Source organism: Indicator indicator, chromosome 20, assembly GCF_027791375.1.
Source record: "Indicator indicator isolate 239-I01 chromosome 20, UM_Iind_1.1, whole genome shotgun sequence".
NCBI lineage: Eukaryota > Metazoa > Chordata > Aves > Piciformes > Indicatoridae > Indicator > Indicator indicator.
In genome coordinates, this window is record NC_072029.1 from 5073983 (window position 1) to 5101681 (window position 27699).

The 27699-nt window shown below is 49.3% G+C and overlaps 1 protein-coding gene across 1 annotated transcript in view; it reads left to right on the forward strand.

The window, feature by feature from the left end:
* PLXDC2 (plexin domain containing 2) overlaps window positions 1–27699 on the forward strand; it is a 316666-nt gene that overhangs the window by 243011 nt on the left and 45956 nt on the right. Inside the window, exons 8-9 of the mRNA XM_054390077.1 lie at window positions 7601–7696; window positions 9007–9088. Coding sequence (XP_054246052.1) covers window positions 7601–7696; window positions 9007–9088 — 178 coding nt within the window. The remainder of the gene's footprint in view (window positions 1–7600; window positions 7697–9006; window positions 9089–27699) is intronic.

The following is a 27699-nucleotide window of genomic DNA, read 5'->3' on the forward strand; positions in this document are numbered from 1 at the left end:
GGTAAATCAAGTATGGCTCCAGTCACTTCCTAGAAGGGTGATAGGATAGAATGGTTGGGTTACTTTCTTTGTGAGCTTCTCAAGGAAGTGGAAGAATAGAAATCACTCTGTGTCCCCTAAAATCATCACAGTTGGAAGAGAGCTTTAAGATCTTCAACTGCCACCCCACCACCATTCTGTCCACAAAGACATGACCCAAAGGGCCATGTCTGCACAGGGTTGTTTGAACACCTCCAGGGCTGATGACTCCACCACCTCCCTGGGGAGCCTGTTCCAACACCTGGCCACTCTTGCAGGAAAGAAATTTTTCCCTAATCTTCAATCTAAGCCTCCCCTGGGGCAACTTGAGGCCATTTCCTCTATCCTGTCACTAGGACAAACACCCACCTGACTTCAACCTCCTTTCAGGGAGTTGTAGAGACCAATGAGGTCTCCCCTCAGCTTCCTCTTCTCCAAACTGAACACCCCCAGCTCCCTCAGCTGCTCCTCACCAGCCCTGTTCTCCAGACCCTTCATCAGCTTCGTTCTCCGTTTCTGGACATGCTCCAGCACTTCAATATCTTCCTGGTAGTGAGGTACACCTCTTTTAGGATGAGGTACACCTCTGTTAGCAAATCCTTGTCTTGACAACCAAACATTTCATGCTGCTGAAACCACTCACCCAGGCTGTGTACACAAATGGGAGTGTAGCTGAGCTGTTTTATTTCCCTTTCAGTGCAGCCAGTGGCACTCGGTGTCTAGTGTCACTCAAGCATGTAATTGACAGCTCTGCATGTTAGAACTGTTTGCTGAAGATTTTTCTCCAGTTTGTTTACTGCACTGAAGCCCCTGAAAGAACCTCAGCATTCCCCTTCTGAGAGGTGAAAGATGACTTAGTCACTTGTGTTGTGGTATTTGTTGTACAAAGGTGCAGCACCAGCTGGGAAATAGCAAAGCCTAATTTGCTGCTGCCTTGCTGGTGAATGTTGTAATTTATCTCTGTGCAAAGTGGTCCTCACAGTTATCACTCTAAATTCACAGCATTTACTCTTGGTTTCCATTACTGTAACTCATTCCACTGGGTGCCAGCTCCTGCAGGCCTGCATGTTTGCCTGCTGGCCTAAAAGGGTTTAGCTGGGCAGCAAGATTCCTTGGCACTAGATGTCCAAATCAGGAGTAGTAAAGGTTGTGGAGCCTCCTTCTAGGGAGACATTCAAAACCCACCTGGCTGTGTTCCTGTGTGACCTGCTCTAGGTGCTCCTGCTCTGGCAGGGGGGTTGGACTGGATGAGCTTTCGAGGTCCCTTCCAACCCCTGACATTCTGTGATTGTGAGGTAGATGTGCTGCCAATCTTTGGTCACACAACAGCACCTCAAGGGCTGGTACAAGGTGATCAAAGATTAAAATGTTCTTGTTTTAGCCAAACTCTTAAGTGGCCATCAGCCAGTCTCTGAATTAGGTAGTCCAGTGTGTGGTGGCTCAAGGGAAAGAAGCATTTTTCACACCTAGATTCCATGCTAAAAGCAGCTGAGCTGGCATCAGCAGTGGGAGTAGATCTGAAAGGACTTGGAGACTTCCAAAGTAAATGATGTGTGGTAGGCACAGAGTCTTGGTGCAGAACAGTTTTGTCCACGTTGTTCATAAAGCAGATCAATACAGACTGGGGGATGAGTGATAGAAAGCAGCCCTTGGAAAAGGACTTGGGGGTGCTGCTGGATGAGAAGCTGGACAGGAGCAGGCAGTGTGAGCTTGCAGCACAGAGGCCAATGGCAGCCTGGGCTGCATCCAAAGCAGCATTGCCAGAGATCCAGAGAGGTGATTCTGACACTTTGCTCTGCTCTGCTGAGACCTCACCTGGAGTGCTGTGTGCAGGTCTGGAGCCCTCAATATAGGAAGGACATGGAGCTGATGGAGAGGGTCCAGAGAATGCCATGAGAATGCTCAGGGGGTTGGAGCAGCTCTGCTACAAGGACAGGCTGAGGGAGCTGGGGGTGTTCAGCCTGGAGAAGAGAAGGCTCTGGGGAGACCTAATAGCAACCTGTCAGTGCCTTCCTGGAGGTTTTCAAGGCCAACTTGGACAGGGCCATGAGCAACCTGATCCAGTGTGTGGTGTCCCTGCCCATGGCAGGGGGGTTGCAACTGGATGCCCTTTGAGGTCCCTTCCAACCCAGAGCACTCTGTGAATCCCTGAAGGCAGTGTGTGTGCTGGGCTGCAGGAGCAGTGTGGGGGGAGGTGTCAGGGAGGAGGATTCATTTCTCACAGTTTGCTTGCAGTGTCAATGGGCTGTGTTTGATGAATTGCTTCAGCTGGACTCGTGCATAATCAAATGCAGGCTCCTGCCATTGGTGTTTCCTCTAGCAGGGAGGATTGGAAAGAAGAGTGCAGCTGCCTGCATACATATGGCCTTCTTTGGCAGCCCCTGCTGGGGATGTGGCCTGTCTCAGTTCCAAAGAAATCCTTCACTGACAAAGATTTTCACTTGTCTGAACGTATCATTTACAAAACAAGTCTGACTCCTCCGCTATTACAGGTTTCAGCAGAGGAATGCTGTGTGAGGGAAAGTGATTATGGGATGGAAAAGTACCAGAGAGATTGTGCATCTGTTGGACACCTATTTAGAATGGTTTATTGCTAGCTACTGACCTTTCAGGTATGCTGGGAAGCCATTGATGCTCCTCTGGCACTGCTGTGTCTCCAGAGCACTCTCCCTGTCTAGTACACTTACTTAACTCTGGCAGATCTCTTCCATACAATACTTACATGGTATCAGGTAGTGTAAAACTACTGTGATACAACTACAGAGAATCACAGAATGGTGAGGATTAGAAGGGCCCTTTAGGGATCAGCCAGTCCAACCCCCCTGCCAGAGCAGCATCACCCAGGGAGGGCACACAGGAACACATCCAGGTGGGTCTTGAAAGTCTCCAGAGAAGGAGACTCCACAACCTCTCTGGGCAGCCTGCTCCAGGCCTCCAGCACCCTCACAGGGACAAAGTTTTCCCTTCTGTTCCTGTGGCTCCTCCTCTGCTCCAGCTTGCCCCCAGTGCCCCTTGTGCTGTCCTTGGCCATCCCTGAGCAGAGCCTGGCTCCAGCCCTGCACATCTTTATCCCCAGCAATGAGGGCAGCCCTCAGGCTCCTCTGCTGCAAGCTCCAAGCCCCAAGCCCCAGCTCCCTCAGCCTGGCCTCACAGGGAGATGTTCCACTGCCTGCAGCAGCTTTGTGGCTCTGTGCTGGACTCTCTCAAGCAGTTCCCTGAGGTCCTTCTTGACCTGAGGGGCCCAGAACTGGACACAATATTCCAGATGTGGCCTCAGCAGGGCAGAGTACAGGAGGAGGAGAACCTCCCTTGACCTACTACAGAGAAATTTTGTCACACAAGAATCTGGCACATCTATAATTTACTGATCCACTGCTTCATCCCTCAAGTGAATTCTTTCATTTGGCCTTCTGGCCCCTCATGTTATTCCTCTGGGTCACTAAGGAATGTTCTTACCTCAAATAGCTGATGTTTCCCTCAGCTTTTTCTGCTGGGAACTGTACCTTTGGCCTTCTGTTTAAAGCTAGCACATGTACATGCCACAGAAACAATTTGGGCCATGCTGGAAGTTGAACCAAGTGTGAAAAAAAAATGGAATCTGTTCTTGAAAAAGAGCTATTACTGGAAGTTACATCATTGAGGTGCAAAGGCTGCTTGGCATAGAATCATAGAACCACAGAGTCATGAAACCATGGAATCAATTTGACTGGAAGAGACCTGGAAGATCATTGAGTCCAGTCACAATCAAACATATTCAAACCTACAGAAAAGTAAAATATTTTCTTGACTGGACGAAGAACATAGCCACAACTTCTGAAATTCAGAACCAGGAATGGAACTTCAGAAGAATATATGTGTGCAAAAAAGTCCTTTTCCTTTCTTCTGATGGGATGCCTCCTTTCAGCAATATCATAGAATGGCTTCACCTGGAAGGGATCTTAAAGAGCATCTAGTTCTAACAGCCTGCCATGGGCAGGGACACCTTCCACTAGCCCAGATTCCTCAAAGCTTCATCCAGCCTCATCTTAAACATTTCCAGGGATGAGCTGCCCACAACTTCTCCATGCAACCCATTCCAGTGTCTCACCACCCTCACAATAAAGAACTTCCTCCTAATGTCCAATCTAAATCCACCCTGCTCTAGTTTCAAACCATTGCCTCTTGTCCTATCACCACAGCCCATTATAAAAAGTTCCTCCTCACCTTTCTTGTAGCCCACTTCAGGCACTGGAAGGCTGCTCTAGGGTCTCCCCCAGAGCCTTCTCTTCTCCAGACTGAGCAGTCCCAATTCTCTCAGTCTGTGCCCCTAGGAGAGCTTCACCAACCTTGTGATTGTCTTTGACCCACTGCAGGTGGGGTCTCACCAGAACAGAGTAGAGGAGCAGAATCACCTCCCTTGTTCTGCTGGCCACATAAGTTTTGCTGCAGCCCAGGGTGCACATGTTACTGACACCAAAGGAGTTCACCAGTTCCTGTCAAGCTCAGGTGTATATTGAAGGACACAGGTTCATGACCTCTTGGTGGTTCTGCCCTTGCAGTTGTTTGTAGAAGAGCTAAACAGACAGCAGAAGCCAGAGAAAGACAAGTTCCAGCTGCTTGAAAGGCAGTGTGTGCTTTGGGCTGGAGTAGGAGTGTGTGTGGAGGGGTTGAGGGGGAAGGTTGTCAGAGGAGAGGACACATTCTTTTTCTGTTTATCTTCTTGAGTTTAGCTTTGCCTACCCTGTTTTGTTAAGGGGTCACAGGCTCAGCACTCTAGAGGAGGAAAAAGTGGATCTTGAGGAGCTAAGCATGGTGTGTTTCAAGTCAAGGCTGCCAAAAGAATCTGCACTTGCACCTAGAGTCCTGCAAGTGTGCCAAAGCTCTTAGAAGGTGACTGCAAACATCTCTCTCTGCTTAGGTTTCATGCAGCAGATAGAGAGAGAAGCATAGCCAGCAGGGCCAGGGAGGGGATTCTCCCCCTCTGCTCCACTCTGCTGAGACCACACCTGCAGCTCTGTGTCCAGTTCTGGAGCCTCTATTGCAGGAAAGATCTGGGGGTGCTGGAAGGTGTCCAGAGAAGGGCCACAAGGATGAGCAGAGGGCTGGAGCTGCTCTGCTCTGGAGACAGACTGAGAGAGTTGGGGTTGTGCAGTCTGGAGAAGAGAAGGCTCTGAGGAGATCTTGTTGTTATTGTTGTTGTTGTTGTTATTATTATTTTATGCCAAACTGAATTCTCTTCAGTCAGCATCACTGATTCTTACTGCATTTTTGGAAGACCAGAAGCTCCTTCCATCTTGTAAGGCTTGTGAGGAGTCTGCTAAGGAAGGCTCAGAGTGAACAGGATTTTAGCATACCAGTCTGTACCAGCCCTGATGAGATGGAGTTCAGTTCAAGTGTCAGCACTCATCATTGTAATTTATCTCTCCGTTTGCTTACTTTGTTGGACAGGAGGATAAAGATTTCTGTGGAAGCAAATTAGAACTTTCAGCTAATCTGTGAGCTCACCCATCTGCATCACAACCATGCACATAAAACCTGGAATATTCAGAACAGATGATGGGGTATTGATCTGGAGACTAACAAGTCTGGGATTTCCTCACACCTACCTTGTGCTTGGATCTTGCAGTCGTTTGTGTGCTCCAAGCCCACAGGAGCAATGCATTGACTGGGGTGAATTTCTGCTTTGGGAGCCTTCAGGGCAGTCAGCTTGAGTAAGGATTATGCACAACCAAGGCTGTTTTGGAAGACTTTGATGGTCTCATATAAGTAAAAAAAAACTTCTAAAGCATTTAGATGTCAGCTGCCTTGGACCCAGTGCATTAGATGTGAGCTACCTTGTGTTCTGCTGCATTAGATGTGAGCTACCTTGTGTTCTACTGCATTAGATGTGAGCTACCTTGTGTTCTGCTGCATTAGATGTGAGCTACCTTGTGTTCCAGTGCATTAGATGTGAGCTACCTTGTGTTCCAGTGCATTAGATGTGAGCTACCTTGTGTTCCAGTGCATTAGATGTGAGCTACCTTGTGTTCTGCTGCATTAGATGTGAGCTACCTTGTGTTCTACTGCATTAGATGTGAGCTACCTTGTGTTCTACTGCATTAGATGTGAGCTACCTTGTGTTCTGCTGCATTAGATGTGAGCTACCTTGTGTTCTGCTGCATTAGATGTGAGCTACCTTGTGTTCCAGTGCATTAGATGTGAGCTACCTTGTGTTCTACTGCATTAGATGTGAGCTACCTTGTGTTCCAGTGCATTAGATGTGAGCTGCTTCATAGCTAACACATTTGATTAAGTAATGAAATGAGTTTTGTTTGCACATCTTGACACCAGCTGACAAAGTGAGTATGTAAAGCATTGCTCTCAAGTCTGTAGGCTGAGAAATGGGTTAGGAAAGCAAGGATCTGAAATACAGCCAAACCTGACTGACTCCAGAATTTCTGGCTGATTGAATGACTCAGATGCTTGAGAGCACTCTCAGTGTGTTCATAGTCCTTTACCAGGGACAGGTACCTTTTCTGTCAGCTCTGATGGTTCCTCAAGTGAAAAATTCTCTGCCTATCTTTTGCATGTTTCTTCATGACATCTAATGTTAAAAATAGATTCTTGAGGAAAAGTGAAGCCACACGTGCACCCAAGGAAGAGTGAGCCATCACTGCCTCTACTGCTTCTCACAATCTACAGCCAGCAGAATCATAGAATCATAGAATGCTAGGGGTTGGAATTGACCTCCAGAGATCACCAAGCCAAAGCAGGGTCACCTAGGACAGGCCATGCAGGAATGCATCCAGGTGGGTTTTGAAGATCCCTAGAGAAGGAGACTCCACACCTCTCTGGGCAGCCTGCTCCAGGGCTCCAGCACCCTCACAGTAAAGAAGTATTTCCTCATGTTGAGGTGGAACTTGATTGAGTCCATTGCTTTTCATCCTATCACTGGGCATCACTGAAAAAGAGCCTGGCTCCATCCTCCTGACAGCCACCCTTCAGGTATTTATAGACATTGATCAGATCCCCTCTTGACCTTCTCCAGATTAAGCAACCCCAGGTCTCTCAGCCCTTCCTCATAAGAGAGATGTTCCAGGCCCTTCATCATCCTTATAGCCTTTGTTGGACACTCTCCAGTAGTTCCCTGTCCCTTTTGAACTGGGGAACCCAGAACTGGACATAATATTCCAGGTGTGATCTCAGCAGGGCAGAGCAGACTGGAGGAGAAACTCCCTTGGCCTGCTGGGCAGAGTCTCCTTAATGTACCCAAGCGTCCCATTAGCTTTCTTGGTCACAAGGGCACACTGCTGTCCCGTGGATAACCCTAGTATCAACCAGGACTCCAAGGTCCTGGTTTGAGCTGCTTCCAGCTGGTCAACCTCTCAGCTGCACTGGTGCATGGTGGTGTTCCTCCCTAGGTGCAGGATCCTACATTTATCCTTGTTGAACTGGATTAGGTTCATCTTTGCCCAGCTGTCCAGCCTGGCCAGGTCTGGCTGAATGGCAGCAGAGCCTCTGGTGTGTCAGCCACTCCTCCCAGTTTGGTATCAGCTGCAAACCTGCTGATGAGGTTTTCCATACAGCAAAGTATGAAAATCTTTCTCTTTTCCTTTCCTGGTAGATGTTCGTCGAAGAACAATTTACGAGTACCACCGTGTGGAGCTGCAGATGTCCAAGATCACCAATCTCTCAGCTGTTGAGATGATTCCTCTTCCAAGTGAGTAAAACACAACACAGCCAGGAGCCAGATCTGGGAACAATCCCCTTCCCAGCCACACAAGCACCATTGTAAATAGTTTGCTTTGTCTGTGGACCTGGAGTCACGGACAGATCCACTTCTCCTCTCTCAGGTTCGTTCCCAGATGGATGATGCATTAATCCAGTGCATCTTCACAGTTCACAGGGTGTCAGGGTTTGGAAGGGACTTCTGGAGATCTTTGAGTCCAACCCCCAGGCCAGAGCAGGACCAGAGAATCCAGCACAGGTCACACAGGAACACATCCAGACAGGGCTGGAAAAGTTCCAGAGAAGGAGACTCCACAACCTCTCTGAGCAGCCTGTTCCGGTGCTCTGGAAGTTCCTCCTCATGTGGAGCTGGAACCTCCTGTGCTGGAGTTTCCATCCATTGCCCCTTGTCCTATCTCAGGGCACAAGTGAGCAGAGGCTGTCCCTTGCTTGCCTTCCTTCCTGCCCCCAGCCCTCAGCTATTGATAGACATTGATCAGATCCCCTCTCAGTCTTCTCTCCAGACTGCACAGCCCCAGGGCTCTCAGCCTCTCCTCATGTAGCTCAAGTTAGTTTATAGGCAGACAGCTCCCAGCAGGCTTTGAATGAAATTTGTGCCCAATCATTTTTTCAGCAGAATGATGACACTGCCTTGCAATTTGTTTCCTCAAGAAACAACGAAAAAAGAAAGAACTGTTTTCATGCTTGCCAGAGAAACAGAAATTCTTCTGTGTACAGCAAAAGAATATCCCCAAACACATTTTGCACTCCATCTGTCTCTTTCTGTCCAAGGTGAAACTGCCTTGTTTAGAAATCACTGGGTTTAAACTGCCAGCTGTGCTGCTGTGGACAGGGATGGCAATAGCCACTTTCCTTTTCTCTAATCCAATCACAGCCCTTGCACAATTTCCAGCCAGTCTCGTTGTCTGCTGGTGTCTGAATGTTAGCAACACTAAGGAACACTGGAGCCAGGGAAGAGAGACATTTAAGGAAATGCTTAATATTGAGCAAAAAGATAAAAATGTAACAATGGAGCTGAGTAAAGAGATGTGGAAATAGGACTGTGTTTACCAATGGAATACAAATGGAGTCCCAGAGATAAAATGTACCTTTGTGCATGGAGTGCTGTGCATTGGAACAGGCTGGGCTCAGTGGCTTAGTCTGGACATGTGTGAACCTCTTAAGCCCCTAAATGTATTGATTTTTCCCCTTCTTTTCTGCCTTTCCCCCCCCCCCCCCCCAACCTCCAGAATTATTTGTGAGAGTAATGTAATTCTTTGTGTTTGTTTCTGTATGTCCCAGCTTGTCTCCAGTTTACCTCCTGTGGTCCCTGTGTCACTGCCCAGATTGGTTTCAACTGCAGCTGGTGCAGTAAACTCCAAAGGTAAAGGAAAAGTTTTCTCTTATATTTGTTTATTTATTGTGTGTATGTGTGTGTATGGGGGGTATGCAGCTGTGCTCAAAGGCTACCCAAAAACATTGCCCATAGGTTATCCAGCACAAAAGATTGTCACGTTTGGGTCTTGTGAGCATCCACATGAACACAAACCTCAACTGCAAGGACATCATTGATCCCATTTCACTTCAGCCAAGAAATTAGGCAAGGGGAGTCAAAATGTTGTTGTGGGAGTTAAGTCCTTGTTCCTGTTTCCTTAACCCTACTTTGTGTGGTGGGTTGAAAAATTCCCCCCAACATTAAATTGCCAGCCCAGCCCAGGTGGAAGCAAATGAAGCTGTATTTACAAGCAGAACTACAGTCTACAATGGAATGCAATGAATGTGTACAACATAGACAATATTTGCAATATTTACAGGGATTTACAATTGATAAACAGCACAAGAATCCCCCTGGCCAAAAAAACAGGGGAGCTAATAGCTTCCCCTTCCCTGCTCCCCTCCTTACCCCCCTGGACAAAAAGGGACAAGAGAAGGAGCAGGAAGTTCTTTCATGAGGATACTCAGCCACAACAAAGAACACAGCCAAGGTCACTAAAGCCAAGCAGAAGCAAGTTAGTGTCTCCCAGAGCAAGGAAGCTGAATGGAGAGAGTGAAAGTTTACAGATCTAAGTTTTATGTCTATTATCTGTCAAATGGGATTGGTTAGGTTCAGACATGTTCTGTGTAAAATGGATGCATGATGAAAGGAGAAGAGGTTCCTAAATAGTGCCGTGAAGGGCAGACAAGTAGCTGATGGACATGGTATGGAATTAGGAACTGGGGCTCAATTTTATTATATTTTCTTAAGCTTCAAGTCCTGGAGTAAGTGATTTGAAAAGTTATTCTGTTTGGAGTTTGTCTTTGGTGAAATTAGAGCTGAATGAAATCACATCACGGAAAACAAATCAAACATCTTCAGGAGTAAGGATAGCTGTTGGAAACTGTAGGAAACTGTTCCTAGGAAGCAAGAGAGCAAGAGCAGATCTTTCTTGCTTTAGCCTAGTTATGGCTTTCATGCACTGCTTGATTCTCCTTCTGTTAATAAATGTTGTAGCACTGAGTATCTGTTTGCTTTGGGTTGGAAGGGACTTCTACTCTAATCTCCCTACCATGGGCAGGGACACCTTTCAACCGGACTTGGTTGCTCAAGGCCTCATCCACACTGGCCCTGAACACCTCCAGGCATCCACAGCCTCCCTGGGCAACCTGTTCCAGAGCCTCAACACCCTCACACTGAAGAACTTCTCCCTCAGCTCCAGTCTAACCCTGCTCTCCTTCAGCTTCAAACCATTCCCTCTTGGCCTGTCTCTAGACACCCTCAGGAAAAGTCCCTCTGCAGCCTTCCTGTAGGATCTCTTCAGCTATTGAAAGGCAGATAGAAGGTCTCTCTGGAGTCTTCTCTTCTCCAGGCTGAACACCCTCAGCTCCCTCAGCCTGTCCTCACAGCAGAGGTGCTGCAGCCCTTGGATCATCTTTGTGTCCTTCCTCTGGACTCACTCCAGCAGTTCCATGTCCTTCAGATGCTGTAGCACTGGGTGTCTGTCAGTGTTGGTTTGAGCAAGGTCTGTTCCTTTGTGGCCAGTATTCTCCTTTCTGTTTGGATAAACTCAGTTGCAGGGTAAAGGTCAGACCTCTTATGAAGAGCAGGCAAACCTTGAGACCCTTTCTGTTTTCCTGTTGTGTCGGTGTGAGCTGAAATTGCCCCGCCCCCCCTGCCCCAAGTAGCCAGGCTAGCTCAGTCTGGAAGCAAATGAAGGCTGTATTTACAAGCAGAGTCTAAAATCTACAATGAAATGCAATGAATATATACAAATATACAAAATTCACAACATTCACAAATATATACAATCAACAGAAAAGCACAACCGATCTCCCTTTGCTTCCCCCCAAGGGGACCCTTCCCAAAGGAGCCTCTCTCTCTCCCAGGAGCTTCCCCCCAGACCCCCCTGGACAGAGAAGCAGAGTTAGTTAAGCAGAAAGTTGTTAACTTAGCTGCCAAGGTCAGTGTGTTATCTTCAGCCAGAAGAGAAGAAGAAACAGCAGCCAGACAGCCCAGCAACTGCCCCCACTGCCGAACGCAGAATGTGCAGAATGCCTACTTTGTTTTGGGTAATAGTTCTTAAACATTTCTATCTATCCAATGGAAGTGTTTAGAACAATCAGTATTTTGCTTTCTTACACCCCATGGTGACTTATTTATACTCTTTCACTTTCTCTGTTCTGAACTTTGCAAGGAAAAATTAAAAAGTTTCAAACCATCACACCTCTAGTTTCTGAAGAAGTGGTTCCTGAGTTCTGGACTTGCTGGCAAATCTTGTTTGCTCCCTGGGACACAAACTGTGTCTCACAGTGGAGAGCTGAAAGAGTTTTGTCCTTCACACTGAGCAGGAAGCAACACCAGGCATGTGGTCAACACTCTGCTGCCTTCCACATATTTAGGTGACTTTGTGTCATTTGGCAAGGTGTAATTTACTGCTGGAAATTACAAAGACTCCAGACACCTGTTGCTGTTCCATTAAATTCTGCAAGAGAAAATCCTTGCTTTTCCTTTTGCCCATGAAGATCAAACTGCAATCAAAGTGATATGAGCAGGCAGTGTGAGATTGCAGCCCAGGAGGCCAATCACATCCTGGGCTGTATCAAAAGCAGTGTGGCCAGCAGAGCCAGAGAGGTGATTCTGCCACTTTGCTCTGCTCTGCTGAGACTTCATCTGCAGTGTTGTGTCCAGCTGGAGAGCCCTCAATATAGGAAGGACATGGACCTGATGGAGCAGTTTCAGAGGAGGGCCAGAAAAATGATCAGGGGGCTGAAGCACCTCTGCTATGAGGACAGGCTGAGGGAGCTGGGGGTGTTCAGCCTGGAGAAGGGAAGGCACCAGGGAGACCTAATAACAACCTGCCAGTACCTGAAGGGGCTACAGGAAGGATGGGGAGAGACTGTTTGCAAAGGCCTGCAGGGACAGGACCAGGGGCAATGGCTTCAAACTAGAGCAGAGCAGATTGAGATTGGGTGTTAGGAACAAGTTCTGCACCATGAGGCTGGTGGAACACTGGAACAGGTTGCTCAGGGAGGTGGTTGAGGCTCCATCCCTGGAGATATTCAAGGTGAGGCTGGACAGGGCTCTGGGCAACCTGATCTAGTGGAGCATGTCCCTGCTGAGTGCAAAGGGGTTGGACTGGATGAGCTTTGGAGGTCCCTTCCAACCCAGGTGATTCTATGAGTCTATGACCCTGCTGTGAGGCAGTTCTGCACTGCTTCCTGGAAACATCTGGCCCCATGCTGCAGCATGGTTGTGCCTGGACAAGCTGTAGCAGATACACTGAACAGCTTTATTGCTGGTCATTAGCCCACTACTGGCAGTACTGAGGCTGTTCTTTCATGCAGACTGTGTCTGGGCTGAGTTTGACTAGCAGCAAAAGCAGGAACTCAAAGAAAGAGGTGGATCCAGAAAAGCAAACCAAGAAAGCTGGGGAGGGACTTTTTACAAGGGCTTGCTGTGGTGGGGTGAGGAGGAATGGGTTGAAGCTGGAAGAGGTGAGATTGGGACTGGAGATTAGGAAGAAATTCTTTAGAGAGAGGGTGGTGAGGCACTGGAACAGGTTGCCCAGGGAGCTTGTGGAATTTCCCTCCCTGAAAGTGTTCAGGCTTAGCTTGGACAAGGTCTTGAGCAACCTGGTCTAGTGCAAGGTGTCCCTGTCCATGGCAGGGGGCTGGAACTAGATGATCTTTAAGGTCTCTTCCAACCCAAACCATTCCATGATTCTATAGTAATAGGAATTCCAGTAGTTCAAAAACAGTCATCTCATTCAGTTTGCATCTAAAAAGACAGATGATACTCAGCCAGCTTTAAGTAAATGGAGAATTATGCATAGGATCCACTGGAGCTCAACTAAACTCCTGTCAAAGTAGGGCCAGCTGTGAGATCAAATTCATTTGGTCAAGACTTTGTTTAGCTGGGTCTGGAAAACACCACCCAGGGGATCAGGTCACTTGAGTCCCATCCAGCCTGGCCTTGGACACCTCCAGGGAGGGGACATCCATAACCTTCCTGGGCAACCTGTTCCAGTGTCTCACCAACCTCACTGTGAAGAATTTCTTCCTAATCTCCAGTCTCAATCTGCCCTCCTCAAGCTCAAATCCATTGCTCCTTGTCCTGTCACTCCAAACCCTTGTCAAAAGTCCCTCCCCAGCATTCTTCTAGGCTCTCTTCTGACACTGGAAGGCTGCTCTAAGGTGTCCCTGGAGCCTTCTCTTCCCTTAGCTGAACAACCTCAACTCTCCCAGCCTGTCCCCATAGGGAGGTTCTCCAACCCTCTGATCATCTTCACGGTGCCCTCTGGACCCTCTCCAGCAGCTCAACGTCCTTTTTGTGTTAGGGGGCACCACAACTGGGTACCTCCCTTCTTTTACCTTATTGTTCCTCAATGTCTTTATTCCCTTTAGGGAAATAAATAAATAAATAACACTTACTCCATTCTCAGTGGAGCTGTTGGGGTCACAGCAGAGTACTCAGATGCATTTACTTCAGAATCACTTGGTGGTTTTGCTCTGCTGAAGAATAAACTACCTGTGTCAAAATGGGAGGGTTTCTCCTGCATGTGATAAAGGAGCACTTGCTCAAGAAGGAAACCTCACTATCCTGGTTCAAAATCCTAAGGGATGGAAAGTTCCCTGTGCCCCAGGTTTTTCTGTGTGTCACTGCTCTTCAGTCACCAGGCTTGTAAATCAACCTGGACTTATATTTCCTGTTGTGATATACATTGCTCTGCTTGGGAAAACAAGAGCAAAGTGTACATGAAGGATTGACTTAGACATTTCAGAAGTGCCTAGAGTACAAAGAAAATTAATATTTAGAGTCCATTTCCAAATGAGTGCTCCTAAGGGGGTTCTGAAGTAAGCAGAAGCAGATGCTTGGGAGTGGTTCTGAGTTGCAAAGCTGCCTGGACACAGTGGTCTGGGAAGGGAGAAGGCAATGCTCTCTCTCGTGGCTGTAGGCAAAGGCCAGGGTGAGAAGACAATCATTGCCTTTGGTGCAACAGCCTGAAGAAGGCTTTGAGCTTGGCAGTGATAGGTTTCCAGTGTGGCAATGACCTACCCAATGATCTAGTGCTGCAGTTTCTGCAGGGGGGCAATGCTTGTTTGTGGGTGAGGAGCCTGTTGGGGAGCACTGAGGCTCAGCTCTGGCTGTAGCAGACAGTGGTGCTCCTCAGGTGGAGCTGCAGTAGCACTTTGTACTCTACAGAGAGATCTCCCAGAGCAGAGGGACTTCCATATGGCTAACAAGCATCCAACAGGAAACAAAACCCTGTCCCAATTCTACAAACTTTTTTTTTTTTTTCTCATCAGGTTATCAGCCCATTTAGCCAGAGCAATATTACTGCCAAGAACAGCATCTTGCTGGGTTTGGGGGTTTTTGGTTGTTTTTCCTTGCATAAAATGTAAACCACACATTGCATCATTCACACAACAAAGTTCCTTGCTGGGAAACCAGAGAGCTGCTATAAAACCTGTAACTGCACAAGGAGACTTGGCCAGTGGAAGCACTGCAGAATAACCATGCTCCCTGAGGGGAGCAGCCTGTGCCAGAATGAAAATCACTTTGTTCCACAGCACTGAGAGTTGTTTCCTACCTGTAACTGCAGCCCAGCTGCTCTGCAGACTCTGCAGGTTCTTCTTGTAGGTGGGTCCAAGAAAATGCTCTATTCCTGTCACTCTACAAGCTCAAATGACAGTTTGCCTTTTCAGGGGGGACCATCAGGCTCTCTGTTCTGAAATGCAATATGATCTGTGTCATATGGTTTCATCACAGGATCATTGAGGTTGGAAAAGACCTTTAAGACCTTTGAGCCCAACCATAACCCAACTACCATGACCACTAAACTCTATCCTGAGGCACCACAGCTACAGCTTCTGGAACACCTCCAGGGGTGGTGACTCCACCACCTCCCTGGGCAGCCTGTCCCAACCCCTCACCATGCTTGCAGGAAAGAAATTGTTCCTCATCATCAAGCAAACCTTCTCCTGGCACAGCTTCAGCACATTTCCTCTCATCCTAGCTCTGGTGACTTGGGAGAAGAGACCAACCCCAGCCTCACTCCAACCTCCTTTCAGGGAGCTGCAGAGAGCAATGAGGTCTCCCTCAGCCTTCTCTTCTCCACACTGCACAGCCCCAGCTCCCTCAGCTGCTGCTCCAAACCCCTCAGCAGCCTCAGTGCTCTTCTCTGGACACCCTCCAGCCCCTCAAGGTCTTATCCTGTGGCACCAGACCTGACCCCAGGACTCAAGCTGTGGCCTCAGCAGGGCCCAGCACAGGAGCACCATCACTGCCCTGCTCCTGCTGGCCACACTGGTTTTGATCCAGGCCAGGAAGCCTTTGGCCTTCTTGGCCACCTGGGCACACTGCTGGCTCCTGTTCAGCTGCTGACCACCAGCACCCCCAGATCCTTTCCCCCAGGCTGCTTTCCAGCCACTCTGCCCCAGGTCTGCAGCAGTGCTTGGAGTTGTTGTGACCAAGGTGCAGGACCTGGACCTTGGCTTTGTTAAACCTCATCCCACTGGCCTCAGCCCATGGATCCAGCCTGACCAGAACTCTCTGCAGAGCCTCCCTACCCTCAACACAAGCAGGCTGTAAAGGAACAAATTGTTTTGCATTCCAGGCAGCTTAGAAAGTGGAGAAGGGAAAAATCTTTGGACACTTTCAGTTCTTAAGAAAACATTTTTGCAGTTGAAATGTGAAGTGACAATTCTCCATGGTGCCCTTATGGTAACTGAGATGAAAACAAAAAAAAAAAAGGTTGCCTGTTATTTGCCTTCTGAACTTCAGGGCAAGTTTTGGGTGTCCTGTCTGTTTGTTCTTCCTTTAGAAGGATAACTGGGAACATGTTTGGTTAACTTTCAAATCTGAGTTTCTGTCTGGAAATGTTTGATATCAACACAATGAAGAGGATAAGGGAGGGTTCTTTGTTTGTTTGTTTTTCTGCATGTCCCACCTAACAAGACCTCTTTTTGTACAAGGAGTGTTGGATCAAATATTTTTAGTATAAATAACAGGTTGTTGATGTAATCTAAGGTTCTGTGTGGACATGGCACTTTGGGACATGTTTTAATGGCCATGGTGGTCTTAGGTTGGACTCAATGATCCTTGAGGTCTCTTTCAAGCAAAACAGTTCTATGATTCTATGAAAATATTTATCAGCTGGGCAGAGCACCACCCATACAGAATGAGCACAAAAATCAACACCATTCTATCTGAGCACATAAGCCCCCTGACTTACAAAAGAAAGGATTCAGTCCAGCTAAGGCAGACAAAGTCTTTCTCCACACATGACTTGGTGCTTGGCATTTGTGTTTTCCTTGTTTGATTTGCTGGCTGACACCATAATGAGGGTGATAGATTTCATTACAGAGCAGGGAAAGGTTTAGATTGAGACCAAAAGTGCTCATCAGTGGGGAGTGCAGACTGAGGAGGTTAACTGTGCAGGAAGCACAGTCATGGAATGCACTGGGTTGGAAGGGACCTCTAAAGGTCATCTAGTTCAACCCCCCTGCAGTGGGCAGGGACATCAACTAGATCAGGTTGCTCAGAGCCTCATCAGTTTTGACCTTGAACATATCCAGGGATGGGGTCTCCACTGCCTTCCTGGGCAACCTGTTCCAGTGTCTCACCACCCTCCCTCTAAAGAATTTCTTCCTAATCTCCAGTCTCAATCTCCCCTCTTCCAGCTTCAAGCCATTCCCTCTCATTCTGATCTAGTGTGAGGTGTCCCTGCCCATGGCAGGGGGGTTGGAACTAGATGATCCTTGTGGTCCCTTCCAACCCTGACTGATTCTATGATACTATGATTCTGTCACTGCAAGCCCCTGTCAAAAGTCCCTCTCCAGTTTTGTTGCAGGCCCCTTCAGGTACTGAAAGGATGCTTTAAGATCTTCCCAGAGCCTTCTCTTCCCTCATGATGTTCTTTGGTCTAACCTCTTCAGCTTATTTTATCAAAACTGTGATGTTCTTTAAAAAAAAAAAAAAGTCTTGGGATCCAGAAGTTTTTGATTTCAGAGTTCAAATACTCAAAATCTCTGGAAGTTCTTATGCAAAGAACTGATGAAGGCAGTTCCTCTGACAAGGAACTGATAAAGGACCACAGCTAAGACCTTACAGAAGTGCAGACAGACATTTGTAGCTCTTCCCATGGCCACTGAGGTAGTCACTCAGTCGTGGAAGGCCACTAGGTTGGTTCAAATGCTCACTCTGAAATCCTTACTGCTTTTAACTATTTGAGGGTTGAATTTTCTATCTTTGATTGCTTTGCTGATATTCCAGATTTGAGTTCCAAACTGAGTGATGGGAGGAAGCGATGGGAGTGATGGGAGGAAGATTTGCTGATTTACAGGACAGCAATGTGTCCTTGTAGCCAAAAAGGCCAATGGGATCCTGGGGTGCAGCAAGAAAAGTGTGGCCAGCAGGGCTAGGGAGGTTCTTCTCCCACTCTACACTGTCCTGCTGAGACCACACTTGGAATGCCGTGTCCAGTGTTGGGCTCCCCAGTTCAAGAGAGACAGAGACCTGCTGGAGAGAGCCCAGCAGAGAGCTACAGAGATGATGCCTTAAGGGACCTGAACATCTCTCCTTTGAAGAAAGACTGAGAGCCCTGGGGCTGTTTGGTCTGGAGAAGAGAAGGCTGAGAGGGGATCTGAGCAATGTCTATCAAAATCTGGGGGCTGGGTGTCAGGATGAAGGGGCCAGGCTCTGTTTGGTGCAGCCCAGGGATAGGACAAGGAACAACAGGGACAAGCTGGAACCCAGGAAGTTCCACCTCAACATGAGGAGAAACTTCTTTACAGTGAGGGTGACAGAGCCCTGCAGCAAGCTGCCCAGAGAGGTTGTACCTGAAGGGAGGTTGTAGCCAGGTGGGGGTTGGTCTCTTCTCCCCAGCAACCAGTGACAGAAGGACACAGTCTCAAGCTGCACCAGGGGAGGTTTATAGTGATGTTAGGAAGAAATTTTTCCCAGAAAGAGAGATTGGCCATTGGAATGTGCTGTCCAGGGAGGTGGTGGAGTCACTGTCCCTGGAAGTGTTTAAAACAAGACTGGATGAGGCACTGGGTGCCATGGGTTAGTTGATTAGATGGTGTTGGGTGATAGGTTGGACTGGATGATCTCGAAGGTCTTTTCCAACCTGGTAAATTCTGTGATTCTCTTGTGGAGTCTCCTTCTCTGGATGATTTCCAAACCCACCTGGATGTGTGCCTGTGTGGCCTGCCCTAGGTGATCCTGCTTTAGCATGGGGGTTGTGACTTGATGATCTCTGGAGGTCCCTTCCAACCCCCAACATTCTGTGATTCTATGATTTGTAATTGGTCTGCTTCTAGCCCAGCACTATTTAACTGACAGCAGTGTTACACTGGTACAGAACTGGCCACAACATCTTAGCCATTGAATCAGAAAATACCAAAAAATGAGGCATTTGTCTGGATTAAGCAGACCACCAGAGGGAGTGTATCTAATCCAATCAGTGTAATGGATTCATATGCCAATGACAAGGAAAATCTCATTTGAAATGCTTTAGAAGGGCTGGAGGTTTAAAATACAGTGTGTTGTGTAAAATGTATTCCATTCTATCCATGTGTATGAGCAGGAATTTGCTGGTGATTATGAGGGGTAATGGCTTTAAACTGGAAGAAGCTGGATTTGGCTTAGACATGAAGGAGAAGTTCCTCCCCATGAGGATGTTGAGGCATTGAAACAGGTTGCCCTGAGAAGCTGTAGAGGCTCCAAGTCTGGAACTGTTCAAAGCCAGTTTGGATGGGGCCTGGAACAACTTGGTCTAGTGGGAGGTGTCTCTGTTTCTGGCAGGGGGGCTGGAACTAGATATCTCTAAGGTCCCTTCCAAGCCAAAGCAATTACTGATAGTTCTCTGATCATACTGCTGCTTCAGTCAAAGAGAAAGCAACATGCCCAGAGACTGCCCTGATTCTACCTGTCTATAGAACATGGGTTCCACTACAGCAGAACTTTCTACTGCAGAGGTTTTGCATGAAAACATTTTAGAGTCCTAACACCTGGATCTTAATGAGCAGGTTGCTGAATTAGGACAAATTTGTCTTGTGATAAAAGAAAAGTAATGTCATGGAATCATAAATTCATAGAATGGTTTGGTTTGGAAGGGACCTTGAGGTCATCCAGTTCCAACCCCACTGCCATGGGCAGGGACACCTCCCACCAGCCCAGGTTGCTCAAGGTCTCACCCAACCTGGCCTTGAACACCTCCAGGGAGGAGGCATCCACAGCCTCCCTGGGCAACCTGTTCCAGTGTCTCACCACCCTCAGTGTGAAGAATTTCTTCCTAATCTCAAGTCTCAATCTCCCATCTTTCAGCTCAAAGCCATTGCCCCTTGTCTGTCATTACAGCCCCTTGTCAAAAGTCCCTCCCCAGCTTTCTTGTCAGATACTGGAAGGCTGCTCTAAGATCTCCTGGAGCCTTCTCTTCTCCAGGCTGAACAGCCCCAACTCTCCCAGCCTGTCCCCACAGGGGAGGTTCTCCAACCCTCTGATCATCTTTGTGGCCTCCTCTGGACCCTCTCCAGCAGCTCCAGGTCCCTCTTGTGCTGGGGGCCCCAGAACTGGAGGCAGTGCTGCAGGTGGGGTCTGAGCAGAGCAGAGGGGCAGAATCCCCTCCCTGTGCTGCTGCTCTCCCTGCTCTGGATGCAGCTCAGCACACAGCTGCCTGCTGGGCTGCCAGGGACCACTGCTGGCTCCTGGGGAGTTTGTCACCAGCTGACACCCCCAGGTCCCTCTCTTTGAGACTGCTCTCAAGCCACTCCTCAGCCAGCCTGGATTTGTGCTTGGGATCACCCCAACCCAGGTGCAGGACCTTGCACTTGGCCTTGTTGAACTTCATAAAACTGCCAGGCACCCGGTATTATTTTTCTAATTTCTGTAGTGTTCTTTGCCAATTATGGAGTAATCAACATCAAAATCTGAGTAGCAGTTCTAGTGTTTGGTGACAGTTTGCTCTGATTCCATTGCACCATATATTTGTTCTGGTGTAACAGTTGTGTTGAGGCAACACTTTGTCAAGCAAGGAATCTTATCAAGAATGAGTGTGTGAATTTGCCAGCCTCAACCCATTCCTGATGAGGATAACTTGATCTGTACTTCACTGAGCAGAAAATTGCTCCACACCCAGCATCTTCAAATCCTGCCCAAGCTGCTGCTCACTTTTAATTTGCCAAGCTAATCTGAACACATGAATGGCAAGAAGCTGTTAGGCAATTAGCAGTCAATGATTGAGGATTTTGTATGGGTGGGGAGCCTGGTGGGAGTACAGCAAGGAGAGGAAGTGGTGCAGGAGTGCTTGATGAACACAGTGTAATAAAACTGTATATTTTTATATCTTTTATTGTTAATATCTTGGGTGGTGGTATCTTCAAACACCACCCTAATTTATTTACAGAATAAGCATTCACAGGGTCAGTGATTCGATTGTGGGTTTTACCTTCCTCATATGAAGACAGTTAAATGATTTAGCACAGATCTAACCTTTCCAATACAGCAATTCTAATTGGACATGCAGGGGCTGTGGGTTTCCCACAAATGGGATTCCATGGCAGACTGGCCAGGGACTCACCACTTGCTCCTCTCTCTGGTGTGTTCCCAGTTGCTGTGGCTATGATTCGAGCAGGCTTTGGCTCGGAGAGGGCTAAGAGCCTCTCTCTTACCATGCCCAGCCACAGTCTGGAGCTTGCCCTTGGCTCAGAGAGGGCTCAGGGCCTCTCTCTTGTCATGCCCAGTCTCTGGGCTGTAGCCTCTTCTGAGATTCAATTCTCTAGGAGTTTTTCCCCTTTCTGCCTTGGTCCAGGTGCAAGGCCTGGGTGAAGTTGTTGGGCTGCTAGGGCAGGTTCTTCAGCTGCTACTCAGGCAGCACTTGGCTCTTATTGCTGTCTGGGTGAGCACAAGGCAAGTTGCCTGACTTCTTGGATGGTTTAAATACTGTCCCAAGACAAGGAATGCCCTTTGGTAACACAGGACCCTGATCTCTGGACAAATGGGATGGGGCATATGCAAACGTGGCCAAGGGCACAGACAGTTCACAGCTGTGTCACAAAGATAATCACACCTGGTACATGTTTAGCTGGACCCCAGGAAGTGTCCAGGTTTGCACATTCAGGGGTGCTTGCAAGGTTAATCACAGGTGCTAGACATTTGCCTTGACCATCTGGGCCCCAGGAAGTGTCCAGGTTAGCACAGTCAGAGGTGCTTAGCCATTGTCTGGGCTGGGGCATGTCTGGGGGTGTGACCCTTAGCCATTGTCTGGGCTAGGGCGTGTCTGGGGGTGTGACCCTTAGCCATTGTCTGGGCTGGGGCATGTCTGGGGGTGTGACCCTTAGCCATTGTCTGGGCTGGGGCGTGTCTGGGGGTGTGACCCTTAGCCATTGTCTGGGCTGGGGCGTGTCTGGGGGTGTGACCCTTAGCCATTGTCTGGGCTGGGGCGTGTCTGGGGGTGTGACCCTTAGCCATTGTCTGGGCTGGGGCGTGTCTGGGGGTGTGACCCTTAGCCATTGTCTGGGCTGGGGCATGTCTGGGGGTGTGACCCTTAGCCATTGTCTGGGCTAGGGCGTGTCTCAGGGTGTGACCCTTAGCCATTGTCTGGGCTAGGGCGTGTCTGGGGGTGTGACCCTTAGCCATTGTCTGGGCTGGAGCATGTCTGGGGGTGTGACCCTTAGCCATTGTCTGGGCTAGGGCGTGTCTGGGGGTGTGACCCTTAGCCATTGTCTGGGCTGGGGCGTGTCTCAGGGTGTGACCCTTAGCCATTGTCTGGGCTAGGGTGTGTCTGGGGGTGTGACCCTTAGCCATTGTCTGGGCTAGGGCGTGTCTGGGGGTGTGACCCTTAGCCATTGTCTGGGCTAGGGCATGTCTGGGGGTGTGACCCTTAGCCATTGTCTGGGCTGGGGCATGTCTGGGGGTGTGACCCTTAGCCATTGTCTGGGCTGGGGCATGTCTGGGGGTGTGACCCTTAGCCATTGTCTGGGCTGGGGCGTGTCTGGGGGTGTGACCCTTAGCCATTGTCTGGGCTGGAGCATGTCTGGGGGTGTGACCCTTAGCCATTGTCTGGGCTGGAGCATGTCTGGGGGTGTGACCCTTAGCCATTGTCTGGGCTAGGGCGTGTCTGGGGGTGTGACCCTTAGCCATTGTCTGGGCTAGGGCGTGTCTCAGGGTGTGACCCTTAGCCATTGTCTGGGCTAGGGCGTGTCTCAGGGTGTGACCCTTAGCCATTGTCTGGGCTAGGGCATGTCTGGGGGTGTGACCCTTAGCCATTGTCTGGGCTGGGGCATGTCTGGGGGTGTGACCCTTAGCCATTGTCTGGGCTGGGGCATGTCTGGGGGTGTGACCCTTAGCCATTGTCTGGGCTAGGGCGTGTCTGGGGGTGTGACCCTTAGCCATTGTCTGGGCTGGGGCGTGTCTGGGGGTGTGACCCTTAGCCATTGTCTGGGCTGGAGCGTGTCTGGGGGTGTGACCCTTAGCCATTGTCTGGGCTGGGGCATGTCTGGGGGTGTGACCCTTAGCCATTGTCTGGGCTGGGGCATGTCTGGGGGTGTGACCCTTAGCCATTGTCTGGGCTAGGGTGTGTCTGGGGGTGTGACCCTTAGCCATTGTCTGGGCTGGGGCATGTCTGGGGGTGTGACCCTTAGCCATTGTCTGGGCTGGAGCATGTCTGGGGTTGTGACCCTTAGCCATTGTCTGGGCTGGGGCATGTCTGGGGGTGTGACCCTTAGCCATTGTCTGGGCTGGGGCATGTCTGGGGGTGTGACCCTTAGCCATTGTCTGGGCTAGGGCGTGTCTGGGGGTGTGACCCTTAGCCATTGTCTGGGCTGGGGCGTGTCTGGGGGTGTGACCCTTAGCCATTGTCTGGGCTGGAGCATGTCTGGGGGTGTGACCCTTAGCCATTGTCTGGGCTGGAGCGTGTCTGGGGGTGTGACCCTTAGCCATTGTCTGGGCTAGGGCGTGTCTGGGGGTGTGACCCTTAGCCATTGTCTGGGCTAGGGCGTGTCTCAGGGTGTGACCCTTAGCCATTGTCTGGGCTAGGGCGTGTCTCAGGGTGTGACCCTTAGCCATTGTCTGGGCTGGGGCGTGTCTGGGGGTGTGACCCTTAGCCATTGTCTGGGCTAGGGCGTGTCTCAGGGTGTGACCCTTAGCCATTGTCTGGGCTGGGGCGTGTCTGGGGGTGTGACCCTTAGCCATTGTCTGGGCTGGGGCGTGTCTGGGGGTGTGACCCTTAGCCATTGTCTGGGCTGGGGCGTGTCTGGGGGTGTGACCCTTAGCCATTGTCTGGGCTGGGGCGTGTCTGGGGGTGTGACCCTTAGCCATTGTCTGGGCTAGGGCGTGTCTGGGGGTGTGACCCTTAGCCATTGTCTGGGCTGGGGCGTGTCTGGGGGTGTGACCCTTAGCCATTGTCTGGGCTAGGGCGTGTCTGGGGGTGTGACCCTTAGCCATTGTCTGGGCTGGGGCATGTCTGGGGGTGTGACCCTTAGCCATTGTCTGGGCTGGGGCATGTCTGGGGGTGTGACCCTTAGCCATTGTCTGGGCTAGGGCGTGTCTGGGGGTGTGACCCTTAGCCATTGTCTGGGCTGGGGCATGTCTGGGGGTGTGACCCTTAGCCAATGTCTGGGCTGGGGCATGTCTGGGGGTGTGACCCTTAGCCATTGTCTGGGCTAGGGCGTGTCTGGGGGTGTGACCCTTAGCCATTGTCTGGGCTGGGGCATGTCTGGGGGTGTGACCCTTCAGGACACAGAAAGCAGAGTGAGCCCAGGGATGGTGCTGCTGGATGAAAGGAGCTTCAGCAGACCATAGACATAGATATTCTCAAGTGGGCTGTCAGTTTGTTTAGAAGACAGCTGAAGGTTGAGGGAGCCTAAAGGTGGATTTAGAATGACCTCATGGTGAAGATGTGAACGCAGTGGAATGTACAGAACAGTGCACAGAAAGGCAGTGTGCTGGAATGGAAACCATCCCGAGCTCTTAAACATGCTTTTATTGAAAGCCAGCCTGCAGTCAGATGAACAAAGCTTTCACTCAGACTGCTGCATGGGTAAATAGCCTCTCTGCACTTTTGGGTAAGTCTGTGGAATTTGTTAGTAGCTGGATTCTGCGGAATTATTGTGGAATTTCTGTAATCCGCCTGGAGCGCAGATTGTCTGGAACAGTTCCCATGCTCAGTGCAAATAAACCAGACAAGGTCAGGCCCTGAGCAGAGCCCTAGTGAAGGTGCAGTAGATCTCAGAGGCCTAGGATGTGGAACCATAGAATCATGGGATGATTTGGGTTGAAAAGCCCTTTAAGCTCATCCAGTCCAACCATTCTCTAACTCTGCCAAGGCTGGGGCTAAACCATGGCCCCCTGCACCACATTTCTGCCTCTCTGAAACACCTCCAGGGATGGGCATTCAACCACCTCTCTGGGCAGCCTGTGCCAGTGCCTGAGAACCCTTTCAGGGAAGAAGTTTCTTCTAATCTCCAACCTAAAGCTGCCCTGGGGCGACTTGAAGGCCATTTCCTCTTATCCTATCACTTGTTGCTAGGGAGAAGAGACCAACCCCCACCTGGCTCTAACCTTTCAGGGAGTTGTCAAGAGCAATGGGGTGTCCTCTTGTTGTGGGCATGGCTGGAAGTAGGTGGATAGGATGGAAGTAGGATTTGCTTTAATGTGTTAGGAAAGATTAATAGAGTTAATATAATGTAAATACTTAATGGTGCAACCTGAGGCCATTTCCTCTTATCCCATCACTTGTTACTAGGGAGAAGAGACCAACCTGGCTCCAACCTCCTTTCAGGGAGTTGTAGAGAGCAAATGAGGTCTCTCCTTAGCCTTCTCTTCTCCAGATTGGACAACCCCAGTTCCCTCAGCTGCTGCTCACAAGATCTGTTCTCCAGACCCTTCAGCAGCTTCTGTGCCCTTCTTTGGACCCACTCCAGCACCTCAATGTCCTTCTTGTAGTTAGGGCCCCAAAACTGAACCCAGTACTCAAAGGCACAACATCAGCATTGCTGAGTACAGGGGACTACATGTTAGAGACCATTCAATTCACTAGATGTGGTGGGGGACCCACCAGAGTAGAATCATCCTTACCTTACCTTAAAGCTGGTGTCTTAAAACAGACACACACTGCCTGAGAGCTGTGTCAAGTACTTCTTCAGGGCAAACACCTGCCCTGAAGAAATGAGCAATAGGCCAAGAGGAAATGGCCTCAAGTTGCACCAGGGGAGGTTTAGGTTGAATATTGGAAGAAACTTCTTCACAGAAGGGGTTCTCAAACACTGGAAAAGGGTCCACGGGGAGGTAGCTGAATCCCCATGCCTGGAGGTGTTTCAAAGAGGCAGAAATGTGGTGCTGAGGGACATGGCTTAGCCCCAGATTTGCTAGAGAATGGTTGGACTGAGTGATCTTAAAGGTCTTTTCCAACTGAAATGATTCTGGGATGCTGTGATGGCCTCCTTTCTGCTCACTCAGCCGCCCCAAGCTGGAGAATAAACCTCTCCCCATCCTACCATTAACAGATTTGATATCTACCCAGCTGAATTTGAATCCTGTTTTCAAACAGAAAGCAGACAGTTTTCTTTCAGCTGCAGGTTTGGTCACAGACTTCTACATATGTATGCCTGAATAACTCAGAACAGCAGGAGGGCAAGAGTCATGTTCATGATTGATGCAGATTTTTAAGGCTGAGTTACAAAACCTTATTTCTAGAAAATGGGCAGAAGATTGCTACAATCCTCATTACTCTCAAATCCTAATCATTGTGTTGAAATATTTTCTATAAAATCCTGAACCTGAAGACTCTCCCTGGAGTCTTCTCTTCTCCAGGCTGCACACCCCCAGCTCCCTCAGCCTATCCTCATAGTAGAGTTGTTCCAGCCCTTAGATCATCTTTGTGTCTTTCCTCTGGACCTGCTCCAACAGCTCTGTGTCTTTCTTCTGCTGGGGACACCAGAACTGGAGGCAGGATTGGAGGTGAGGTCTCAGCAGAGCAGAGCCAAGGGGCAGAATCCCCTCTCCTGCCCTGCTGCCCACACTCCTCTGGCTGCAGCCCAGCACACAGCTGCCTGCTGGGTTGCAGGAGGGCACTGCTGGCTCCTGGGGAGCTGCTCAGCAACCAACACCCCCAAGTTTCTTTCTTGGATGCTGCTCTCAACCCATTCTGCACCCATGCACTGTACAAGTGGCAACAATATTGAAAACCATCAAGGCTTGGGTGGCATGCACTAAGGCACAAATAAAATTCACACATTGGCCAAGCTCCCTTTTTTGTTCCTACACTTTGAGTGTGATTTTTGTCCTTTATAAGAACCCCACTGGTGACATACACAAGTGGCAGAGTCCTTGGAACAGGATGAAAGCTGCTGGTGGCTAGACACAGGATGAAATCTGGTTGTTCAAGTTTCTGTCATCACTCAGGAACACCCCTGCAAATACTGCAATATGTAAGATGCCTGTTCCAGTGCTAATGGGGATCAGCACCTGAGCTGCTAGAAGGGGAATCACAGAACCCCAGCATGGTAGGGCTTGGAAGGGACCTCTGGAGATCCCTTCTGGCTATAGCAGGGTCACACAGAGCAGGTTGCCTGGGATCACAATGTCCAGCTGGGTTTTAAATGACTGTAGGGAAGGAGACTCCACAGCCTGTCTGGGCAGCCTGCTCCAGTGCTCTGTCACAGCAAAGTTCTTCCTTAAGCTCAAGTGAAATGCAGAGATGTTTTGGTTGGTCTAGGTTACAACTCCTGTTAGACCTCAGGGACAGGGATCTGCTGAAGAGAGCCCACGAGAGAGCTTCCAGGATGCTGAAGGGACTGGAGCATGTGCCCCCTGCAGAGAGGCTGAGAGCTCTGAGGCGTTTTAGTCTGGAGAGGAGAAGACTGAGAGGGGATTTAATGAATGTTTATAAATATCTGAGGGCTGGGGTTCAAGAGGGAGGGGACAGGTTCTACTCGCTGTGCCCTGGGATAGGACAAGCAGCACTGGATAGAAACTACAGCCCAGGAGGTTCCACCTCAACATGAGGAGAAACTTCTTCCCTGTGAGGGTCACAGCACTGGAGCAGGCTGCCCAGAGAGGTTGTGGAGTCTTCTTCTCTGGAGACTTTCAAAATCCATCTGGATGTGTTCCTGTGTGACCTGTGCTGGATTCTATGCTCCTGCTCTGACAGGGGGGTTGTAATGGATGATCTTCAGAGGTCCCTTCCAACCCCTAACATCCTGTGAGCCTGTGATGCTATGATCCTGTGATCGTTCACAGCTTTAAAAAGAATAAGAAGTTGGGGGAAGCAGGAGCTGTGTCAGGAGAAGGAAGCATCATGTGCTGAGCTGACTCTACACAAGTCAGTGTTTAGATGCTGATGAAGCTATGCCAATGCACCAGGAGAACACACTGAGTATGGACACTGCACATTCACACTGCTCTATTTGGGGAAAGTATGGATGAACTTCGGTTAAAAACCCCACCCCTGCTGTAAAGGTTTTCTAGGAAGAGAGCAAAAGAAAGGAAGGGCATGAATCATCCTCTCCCTTGTATTG